The sequence below is a fragment of the Vigna radiata genome, chromosome 9, assembly GCF_000741045.1.
Source record: "Vigna radiata var. radiata cultivar VC1973A chromosome 9, Vradiata_ver6, whole genome shotgun sequence".
Classification (NCBI taxonomy): Eukaryota; Viridiplantae; Streptophyta; class Magnoliopsida; order Fabales; family Fabaceae; genus Vigna; species Vigna radiata.
The window spans coordinates 6,377,297-6,388,909 of record NC_028359.1 but is presented as its reverse complement, the minus strand read 5'-3'; the positions used below and the strand labels follow the sequence as shown (position 1 = coordinate 6,388,909).

The window sequence follows — 11,613 nt, the reverse complement described above, 5'->3', positions numbered from 1 at the left end:
TTTGTTTGTTATTTAATAATTTTTTTGGTAATGTTTTCTTTATATTTATACTTTTGTATAAATAAATAAATTTAAGATGTCCATTTAATTTTAAATATAATGTTGTATGAAATTTTTATTTAATAATTAATATGATTTTTAATTTCTTAAAGTTCTAAATTAATGGTGACAGTATCTATTTTTAAAATGTTCACTCTAATTTTAAATTAACTTTAATTTTAAATTAATAATATTTAATAAAAATATGAATTTTAATAAAAACATAAGTATAATATTTACATAAAAATTAAGTTTAGTTTTAAAAATATTTTAATTAAAAAGAATAGGTCTGAATTAAAAAAAAAATTAATAAATATAAAAATCATCTTAAATGTAATGCATTAAGACACACTACACTGTCATTGTATTGGATTGAAACTTTTTTTTAAATTAAAAAATAAGAATAAAAAAACTATATAGTTCAAAACCAAATATCTGTGCTACCAAATAATATGCAAGCACACACTGGCACTGAACCGAACCAAGATTAATTTGTTTATAATATATATTTATTCTCAATAAAATGTGTATAAAAAAATAAAACAGTACAAACAATATATATTGGTTAGTAAGTTAAAAAAATATAAAAAAGTCATGCAAAATAAATATTTAAATCACCAAATATTCATATCAACTTACTATTAGACACATTTGTGGTTAAATATTTAATTTTGACATTCGATAAAATTGAAACTATTGATGGATGTATAGTTAATAATTTTTAAAAAGATATTCTCTAATTATTTTTGTGTGTTTTCCTATTTAGTTGTCTTAACTCCTGATAAAATACATAACCAATCTATTTTTATATTTCATTTTCTCACCTACTATGTTTATTCGTCTTTATAAAATTGGAATTTAACTATCTTGATTTTCAAGAATATACACATTATCTTGCATGTTACATTGATGCAAGATTTGTTTATAATAGTAAATAGTGCTTCTCTTGGAAAAAATTTAAACAATGATGTAAACAATTTTTTTTTATAATAAGTGTAATAGGGACCACCGTCCGGTAAGAATATAGCCGGACGGTCGGTTAAGAAATCAACTCACTGAAAACTTCCAGCAAGGTGGACGGTTACCTCGTAAGACGGTTGGCGAGCTTGAATAGCGAGGACCGGGCGGTAGCGAGCGAACGGTCTTCAGGGTCAAGGTAAGTTCAGAATGATTTGTATAATCACGTGTTTAAGGTGATTGGGCTGCAATTGGACCTTAATTAAGGCAACCTTAATACGAGGCCCATGTCCAACACTATAAATACAGGTCAAAGGTCATAGGTAGGTAGGTTCAATTATTACGCATTTATCTCTGAATTTAAAGGTCCGATCGGACACCTTAACTAACTTAAACATCGGAGTACCTTTAGCAGGTACCCTCCGGACTCTGAAGTACAGGGAAGAACTGGTAAAGTGAAGTAAAGGACGATTCGAGAAGGAGAAATTGTGTGGATTTGGAACTCGACCTTATACCTGAACAATAAGTAAATGAATACATTCATCAAGAATTGTTTTACATTCTTCTTTCATTAAGAAATAGTTAAGAAATAGTTAATCATATACAACTATTTATACAAAACTATAATATAAGTAAAAATTATCTTACAAGCATTCTTTATTATAATAATTATTATATACTGTTCATAGCTCCAAATATGAGAGCATACGTATTTAAAAATGTGATCATATAAAATGTTTTTGGAGATAAAATGCACACAAGATTCATTTAATCCCTTCAAACATCAACATATATGGATTATTGTTATTAGACAAATGAAACACTTGGATCATATCAATACCTCTAGGTGAAAGTGCAATATATAACAATGCTTAGCTTTAAAAGTTTGAAAAAATATACCCATGAGATAGTTATTAACATGTTTTTTTACAAAGAAAATAACATAAATAGTGTATAATTTGTGAAAAAAAACATTGTTAGTTAGTTGGTGAATAAAGATTGATCATAACTTTTTATTGTCCCTATTTATGATATTTTTAGAAAAATATATACAAATATGGCTAGTTTTAATTTAGTATATAGAATATATGATTTAATGATTGAAAATATGATCATGTATGTACAAATATTATCAAAAGACAAAAATGGAATTTGTATCCTTTTATAAGTTAGTAATTTCAGAATTAATTTATTATTAGACCTAAGATTACCATATTTATTTTGTATTGCTCGTCCTTCAAATTAAGGTAATACATTATATCATTAAATTAATTTATAAAAATATTTTATTGCATACATTTGCATTTATAATATCACAAAATTATGATATTATATTATTATATGTTGTTAATATTGTATATATTTTAATCATGAATAACTAAATAAAAATTTACAAAGATTTATCTACATGAAAATACGAATTATAGTCATAAAAGAAATAAATGTTTTAAAAGATAGTTGATTATATAGATGTAATTAGACAAATGTGGATGTAAAGAAACAAATAATTAGACTTTTAGAGATAATAAAAGGTAAATATGACAATGGATCATTTACATGAACAATCATGTTCTTTTTATTGTGAAATAAATTAGAGTACCTATTCTTTTATTACATCTTAAAAATGAAATGACATGAATGACACAACATTTATCTATAGGGTTTTTTTTAAGAAATTCTTCAAAATGCAATGAAGAATAAACTAAATCGAGATAAATTGCATATGACTTTTTCAGTAAATGACAATGAGATTCTCAAGATTGTTGTTAATTTGTCTCGTAGTAAACCTGACTTAAAAGTTGTCAAGAACACTCAAACAAAAGAAGAATCCACAAAATAATTTGCAAGTTCTCCTTGATGTATGATGTAGAATACATTATTTGCTTTTAACCAATATGCATTGTCTAATACATTGACAACTTCAATCCCAACAATCAAGTATAAATATTTTTATCTTTTCAACTATCATCATTCATTTTTAAGTACAACTAGAGTTCTTAGTTATATCTACCAAAAACTTTCATTTTATCTTGATGACATCCTTATAATGTGTTTGGATAAATAATTTTAAAAGCATAATTTATTCTTTTAGAAAATTTGAAATGCTTAATAAATATGTCATTTGGATAAAGAATTTTGAAAGAAAATAAAATTATAGAATTTTATCAGAGTAATTGTATTACTTAAAATTAAAGAAATTCAAATTTAAATTTCTTTATATTCTCAAATTTATACTTTGGTTTTTGTAGTTTTGGTTGATATAGATTTAAGTTGATTCGATTAAACTTAAGTCATGATCCACTTAAGTCTATATAAACTCTAATAAATTTGACTTGACTTTGACCTATATTAACTTGATCAAATCTTATATGAGTGGCATGAGAATATCTTACTCAAATTTAACTCATTTAACATTTCATAACTTGAAAATAATCTTACTTAGATAATTAATGTTGATTTTTTTTTTAATTTTTAACAATTATTTGATATTTAAATAATTTTTAAAATTTGATGGTAATTGAAATACTTTATCTAAATAAAAAAAATTAAAATTCACTAAACTTGAACTTGCCTTATCCAAACAAAATATTTAAGTTTGAAACGAGATCCATTTAAATTTAATGTATGGAAATGTCTTATAAATTTTTTATATACAGTTAGTGTTATCCAATGTTGTCTTCTTGCCCATTCGTGCTACAACATCCACATTAAGAAACACATTTCATCTCCTTATCAAAGTGCCCTGTTTGTCCAAATTGAAAAACTGCCTAAGTTTGTAACATGATTGAGAAATTGAATGGTTTGGAGAAATATAAACTAAAGTCATTGTGAGCAATTAAGGTTTCATGTCTCTTTTTTCTTCATGTTTCTTCTTCCCTTGGAAACTTCAATAAGTTGAGTCACACTTCATTATTTCCAAACTTGTACATACAATATATATATATATATAGATTAGAAAAAAACTAATATATAAGGATGACAATGATACCAAACACACCATGCTAGTATGATCAAAATATCAAACTTTACAAACTCTACAACTAAATACCATTTGTCCTTAGTGAGTGAAGTGAAGCACACACAAAATAAAAGTGTTAACTTTTGTCATTGTAAACAAGACAAGCATTGTCTGTACTGCAGCAAGAAGTCCTTGTAACTGGCTTCTTCTTTACTTATTGTGACTTGTGGTCCCTTATTTATGTTCCTTACCATGTAAACACAGGAGAAGTCAGAAATGTTAAGATGCCAAATATGCTTAGAAAATTCCTACAAACTCAAGTATTCTTTACTTCCCATCCACTTTTCATAAAGGAATTTAAGAGGTGATAATGAACAAAAAGTAGTAAGCTGTCTATTACACATTTTTGGTGTTTTCTTTGTCCTTATATTCAAATTCAAGCTGAGAACAATCACCTTCTGAACTTTTGCTTACACAGCTTAGTATTGTATCTTCCATCAGTTCTGCAAGAATGGCTTCTTCCATTTCAAAACCAATGGTTTCAGCTTCAAGTCTAAGGTCCATCCACGTTCCATTTTTATCCATGTCCTTTTTAATAATTTTGTCTAAGGTACGGGGTGGGGGCAAGGGAAGGAAATGCCAACACACTCCTTCCCAGACTTTGACAATAATTTTCATCATGTTTGGAGAAGGCCTTATGCCAGGTTTTATGAATGACACACAAGGTGAGAACCTGAAGTAATTCTGACAAACCTCCATGAGAACATTATTGGCACAGTCATAAATGAGCTTCTGATCATGGCAAATCTGGTTTGGTAACTCTACCTCATCAAACAAGGAAGGATCTAGGATCTTGTCTGAGGAAAGGCATTCCATTGACAATTGATCTATAGTCAATCCAGAGGTTTGCAGAATTGCTTTGATGTAATCATATATCCATTCATTTTCTTTAAGACAATACTTTTCTTTATTGATTTCATGCAAAGGTGAAGAGTATTGTTCTCCAAATTGCAGTGGTCGGACTGATACTTCAACTGAAAATTATGAATAAATGACTCGTGAGATTAAAATTAATATGACAAAGAAAAAATGGTATGTTAAATTGTTACATGTTCTGCTGATTTGTCCCTTGATATGATTCTAACTTCTTTTTTTAATTTTCTCAAAGGGCAATGATATACAATCAAAAGAGTAAGTTCAAAACCATTAGTTTCTTAAGCAATTTCAAGATAAGCAAGATTTAGAGCTCCCCAGTAACTAGCATGCAACTCTTTATTTTGTTTTTGTGTTCTGCAAACAGTTAGAGGCAGCAAGAAGTAGAAACATAGGAAACAGGTTTTTGAATAAGTAGCTTTTAGAAAGAGATTTGAACTATTTAATATAGGCCTTTCATGGCTTTATTGCAAGAATGCTTACCAGGCTGAACTTCGTCTTCAAAGAACGGTGTGTCAAGAATAGATATGGGACTTGGCCGCCCAGATGCATCTGTAATTTCTTTGGTGGTGGAATGGTGGGGTGGAGATAATAGAGGAGATGTTGGTTTGTGTTCTTTTTCTACATCCTGTGGAAAGAACAAATGAGAGAAATACACAGCTATACAAATCTTAACCAGTCCTTATTTGACAACACATCTGGCATAATAATCAAGTTATCCAAAATCATTGATTTATGTAAAACCAAAATGCAAACAGAAATATTACCTGCTTTGAACATTTAGAGCATTTTGCACAATCAGAAATTTCTGAGAGACCATAGTTTTGGTATTCCTTTCCTACACTGAGGTCAACTGGTTGTGAGGAAGATTCCAAAACATTCACCTCTTGTGCAAATTCTACATCACCTGCACAAAAATTAATAAAAGGATAAGCAGCAAAATATATAAAGGAACATACACCAAAACTTTATAAAATATATTTTGCACATGATACCTCCAGTAACTATCTCATCTCTATCAGGACAAAGTTTTTGTGCTTCATCAACATGGCCGCGGTCATTTGCAACATTTGAGTCTGACTTATTTTCTTGAACTTTGTTATTAGAGATTTCGTCACAAATTATTGACTGCTCCTCTGAATTGTCTATTTCCTGATCCAAATGACCAACAGAGGACTCTTGTTTGGGAGACAGATTATCCTTATTACCCACCCAAATCTTATCTGAAGTGGAAAATATTTTCTGTGCAGTTACTGAATGATGCTCCCAATCCCTTCTAGGACTGCCAAAGGGAGAAAAGCTGTACTCAGGAAGAGATAGTATTTTGCCAAGGGTTCTAGAGATCTGCCTACTTGACAAGTCTATTTTCTCATCTCCATTACCTACAATTTCACGCAAATGTTTCTTAGCCTCAATATATAAGTTAGAAACCCTTTGTTTTGGACGACTACCATTTTCATGTTCCATTGTCAATTCAACATCTTTAGTTGTACTAGGCTTGTCTCCTTTCATAACACCAGTGGCAGGTCTTCCAATTTTTTCAATGAAAAAGTGATCTTTATTAGGAGATCTCATTCCAACATTGTCTTTACCAATGACTTTGCTGCTAGGCCTCCTATTCTGACATTCAGCAGCAGGGTGCCTTTTTGAGATCCCTTCAGGGTTTCCATGTCTCTCCCTTCCCATAGCATGCTTTAATTTCTTTTTTATCTCTGTGAGAGAAAAATGTGAACTACCTCTCACAGAAGGACCATTGTATTTGACAACATCATATGAATCTTGATAAGAGGCAAGGTTTTTTCCAGTTTCAGAATTTTGCCAGCCCATCTGCCCAGGCTTCAAAATAACAATACTTGATAAATTAGTGTTCCCGTTCTCATTTGCTGAACTTTTTGAATGAGACTTCATCTTTTTTCTGAAAAAGTTATGCTTCTTGTGGTTAACTAGATCCCCATTTTGTTTCAGGTTGCCATGATCTTGTTCGGAGAAGTTGGAACCAACTACTGGACCATATTCTTTTTCATTTGTTCCCTGAGAATTCCTAAACTCTTGAACACATTTCAACAACAGTGAATTCGGATTTTGTAGAAGTGAAAGAAACAATTCCTTATCTGAACTTAGAAGCTCAATAGCTTCCATAAGTTGATGGGAGCAAAGGAATTTTCTGGCTTCAGCCGGATCTTTTCCATTTAATACCATCTGATTCACAAATTCACAAATTGCTTCTCTTGCATTTTCAGAAATAGCTTGCTTCTGGTTTGATTGTGCTTCAACTTCTACTTCTATATCATTGCCATGCATCATTGAACAAACATCTTTTAGATGGCAAAACTCTGCAATCATCTTATCCAGATCAAGATTATCTTTAGATTGTTTCCTTGAGTGCTTATCATGTGTGATTTCAGATTTCAAGGTTGTATCCAAATTTAAATCATTGATGTCCTTATCACAGTTTTTCTTGTAAAATTTCTTATTCCTTTTGGAATCTAACTTCAAGAGTACATCACGCCTTAATTTGGATTCCTTTGATTCTATTTGAGCACTATCTGTATCCTTCATTTTATTCTGATCAATGAACATCTCTTCTTCAATGAGTTTCTTCACGCTAGGCTTATTAGCAGCAGTCACAATTGTTGGTCTTCTACTCTCTCCACTGTCCTGAAACATTCATGAAACAGTATGTCAGTATGCCCAGGTATCCTCTTAGCAGATTACCATAATTTACTGATGACCAAAATTTTTGTAAACTTTTCAAATTCAAGAGTGGCTTAAGCATGGATAAACTTACCGAACTGGATTGATAAACTTCATCCAAATTTCTATTCTCGAACTTAGTCTTAGAATTTATGGCCCCTGTGAGAGGAAAACAAATGAAATTCAATAACTAATTTTATTTTTTTCTGTTAAACCATGATGTTGTTCATCAAATTATTCCACAATCACTACAGATATTAGACCGGAAAAACATTTGTGATGATTATGAAATATTTCAACTTGACACCATTACAGAAAATTGCTTGACATTCAAATATCAGTCCCTGCACAATTCCTTGGCACATACTGATCTTGCTATTTATTTAGCACATAAAATGTCTTTAGTGAATATATCATATACGTATTTATGAACGTGACATGAGCATGATATTAAATTTTGTACCAACTTAGATGCTAAGCGCAGTTCTTACCAACAGCATGTTTGCTGCTTCGTCTCTTGTCTGCAATCATCTTCCTAGTGGAATGACCATGTCTAAAATCAAACATACTAATAAAACCCCACATGCAGCCTGATTTATCTTTCTCAAACCGCACATGGCGTCTTTGGGACTTCTTTGCCATGATGATTGGGCAGAATGGTGTTCCTTGATTCCTCTTTTCCTTTCCCTTGAAGGGTGATAAGATAGTCTTGGCCTCAAGTAGCCACAGTCATTCAAAAAATTTCATAGGTAAGATTGTCCAACCTGACAGCAACAAAGTAAACAGATGCATTTAAAAGCCAACAATATCTATCATTATTCCCTAATGACCCCAAAACCACACAGTTCACATAAAAATACCCTAACAATGTGATAAATGGTGCATTAGATATATAACCTAGTCATGCCAACACTTTTTGTTAAATCAACTCATGCAGATAACCTAGTTACATGCTGAGAGAAATTAAACTTAGCCACACAGTGATCATCAAAACAACCAATCCTTGGGGCACAAAAGAAAAAATTGAAGAGTCATACAAAAATGAAATTTAATGGCTAACGAGTTAGGAAATGTAAGGGCAAAGCAATTGGTAGGTTAAGCAACTGGAGCAGTTACTAGTCTGTGTCAAGTTGCAAGAATTGAGTAATCACACGAACAATGAGATCGGTTCAGACAAGTACCTCATATTCTGAGCCTTGTTGTCTCAATATGGTGAAGGAACAAAAGACAAAGATACAGCCAGATGAGTCCACTGAGGAAGCATTTGGGAATCCCTATTTCAGTTCTCCAAGTTTCTCATTTGAGTGAAGTTCACGAAGTTTTAGCTTCCTTTGGAGGAGAAGGTATCAATGCTCTGTCTCACAGACCTTAACAATCTGAATTCTGAAGTTCCACATAGAAAGCTTAAAACCCCAGTTAATTGTTCCTCTCCACAAAGAAAAGGCCAGTTGAGATAACTTACAAGGCTTCAGCAGCTTTTACAATTGACAACGAGTCAAAGAATCACAGCACATTGATTCTTCTTTCCTCCAATAAAAAACATAGTCAAGGATCAAACGTGATGAAGAAGTTTGATGATAATTAATCATACCACACCAAAACCTTCAGGCACACACCAAAAAAATAGCATATCCTTAAACACCAAAAATCACAAATTCCGCACAAGACTCATTACTTCTGCACAACTGAATCCATGCCTGCCATAAATGGCTCATTTATCTCCTCCAACAATTTATCTACTCAAATAACAGTCTGTGGAGCATACCTTACCCACCTCTAACATAAAACACCTTCACACAATCTCCCTAGAAACTTCCACCACAAGAAGTGTCAAAACTCACAACTCTCAGTCAATCTCAATCCCACCAACAACTCATTCCCTCAAAAGAACCAGACTGAAAATTGTTCATCAGACACCACACTCTCTGAGAGGAATAACACCATTAGGCAGCAAATTTTCCCACCAAAAAAATCAAAACTTTTGCTAATGGGCATCTCCTTTTTGCTGTCAAAGAGAAGAAAATGATAATCTTGCACCGACCCAGGATCTGCCGAGGCATAATTCTGATGTGGGGGGCATTGAATACATGAAAAAAGTGGAAGAAAGAAAGGAAGAAAAGAAACAAAGGAGAGAGAATTGGTGGTGAAGGTTAGGATTGTGGGAGAAAAGTGAAAGTTGAGAGTCTTACGCTTTACATTGTTGTTGGGCGACACAAAGAATAGTCATAGTACATGACAGTTGAGGATAGCTAGATAGAGGGGTCCACACAAGAGTTTTTGTTGTTAAGGAAGAAAAAGTTATTGTAACTCTGTAGCCATTCTTCTTCTCCAGTCTTTCAAATTTTGGAATTGAAACACCATCATTCAACTCACACCAAACTGCAAATGCAAAATGGAATTCAGAGAGAGAGATTCTAACGAAAGAGGAAACTAAGAGAATTAACGTGTACTCCACTTATGAACAGAGACTTCACCTTTTTGGCTTTAAAAAATGGTGTTATGCAAATCACACAGGAAAAAGATTTAATAAGTTACATGTAATCATGTCATATCATGGGTTCATATATATTTATATTTTGCAGAGTTTCTAAATAAAATAACCATTTTTTTTTTTCAAATGGTAATGATTTGTATGATAATCATGTCCGGTTATACAATATATTAATCACTTAGTCCATAAATTTTACAGCTTAATATTATCAGAATGATTTTTAAAAATATTAGATTGATTCTTAAACATTTCAGTTTTATAAAAACTATCTTGCAAACTTTAACAACAGGATATAATTGTTTCATATTGTATAACGTTTTGAAGTTTTCAGCTGGAATGGTATTTCGAAAAAAATATACTACAACAATTTTTTATAATATTTTAATATTATTTACAAATTATTTTGTTATAGATCTATATTAATATTTATAATTATTAAATTGTAAAATAATTTTAATCAATCCATACACGTAAATGATTCTCAAATATTATTATTTCTCGGAAAAAAAATTAACTACAAGTTTCTTACTGTAAATGTCCAGTTTATGGTTAGGTATTTCAAAGAATAATAAATATGGATTTGACTTAAAATACATGTAAGTATTTTTATATCTATTTTTTGTCACGATGATTTTAAAATCTGTGTTTGAGATGATATTTTATTAATTGATAATATAAAATTATTTACTTTAACCGTGCATAAAAATTACACAAATATATATAAATTTAAGACAACACATTTTTAATTAAATCTGATTAATAAAAATAAATATTAGTTTTCATTTAAGTTTATACAGTTTTTTTTTTTTTTTAAAAAAAAGGTCTTATATTTATGCATGATTACAAAATATGGAATATCAGTTTCAACGTATATCTAGTCGTATTCCATATACATAGAAATGTTGTGTATGTCGTATATTTCTAACCAAGGAATAGAATCTTTCATATATTAAGACAGTATTAAACTTAATGAGTAAGATTTTGTAGATGGTTTTTATTAATTAATGATTTAGTTTTTATATTTAGACCTTTAATTTATTTTGATTTTTATATTTTATATTTTATTTAATTGAACTTATATTAAAAAAGAAAAATGTGACATTTTTTTATTACAGGTTGTTGAAATGTTTGAAAGATGTCACGTTTTGACATATGATATTTTTAAGTAGAAGATTATACTTTTTACGTGTGACACTTTTTAAATAGTTTTAAGATTAATTTAAGAGAAGATATCACATTATATTTTTTTAATAAAAATTGAGATTCGATTGAAAAGAAAAAAAATATTAAAACTTAATTAAATAATATATATGTATTTTTTAAATAATTAAATGATTAGGTCACATAAATTATGCATGTATTTTTTAAATTGGACAAATAAGTTATTATTAAACTGGTCAAAGCTCTTTTTAGGATTTAATTATTAACTGGGGTATTTATATTAAAAGTTTCTATTGAAAAAAGAATAAAGAAACATTATATTATTATCTTGTATAGCAAACGATTAAGATTTACTTATAATTATTTTTTTATCAGTTTT

The 11,613-nt window shown here is 30.1% G+C and overlaps 1 protein-coding gene across 3 annotated transcripts; it reads right to left on the bottom strand.

Annotated features, from left to right (window-relative positions):
* Positions 1-3,720: 3,720 nt before the first annotated feature.
* On the bottom strand, positions 3,721-10,057 carry LOC106774183. 3 transcript variants are annotated; one of them, XM_014661075.2, is made up of 8 exons: positions 8,764-10,057; positions 8,074-8,346; positions 7,677-7,741; positions 5,884-7,546; positions 5,656-5,795; positions 5,372-5,516; positions 4,411-4,989; positions 3,721-4,201 (listed from the first exon to the last, which is right to left on the bottom strand). In XM_014661075.2, exons 2-8 carry the CDS (start codon positions 8,222-8,224, stop codon positions 4,194-4,196), a joined length of 2,751 nt encoding a protein of 916 aa, XP_014516561.1. In that variant the 5' UTR covers positions 8,225-8,346; positions 8,764-10,057; the 3' UTR covers positions 3,721-4,193. The 3 variants fall into 3 exon arrangements, with proteins under 3 accessions (XP_014516561.1, XP_014516559.1, XP_014516558.1); XM_014661073.2 differs by having other exon boundaries at positions 3,722-4,989; positions 8,764-8,965; positions 9,045-10,056; XM_014661072.2 differs by having other exon boundaries at positions 3,722-4,989; positions 8,764-10,056.
* Positions 10,058-11,613: the final 1,556 nt, after the last annotated feature.

Bases quoted from the DNA above. Each gene is read 5' to 3' on its own strand.
- LOC106774183 (XM_014661072.2), bottom strand. From the start codon at position 8,224: ATGGCAAAGAAGTCCCAAAGACGCCATGTGCGGTTTGAGAAAGATAAA. The intron at 7,742-8,073 runs GTAAGAACTGCG...TTCCTCTCACAG, and splicing joins AAGCAGCAAACATGCTGTTG to GGGCCATAAATTCTAAGACT. The intron at 7,547-7,676 runs GTAAGTTTATCC...TGAATGTTTCAG, and splicing joins AAGTTTATCAATCCAGTTCG to GACAGTGGAGAGAGTAGAAG.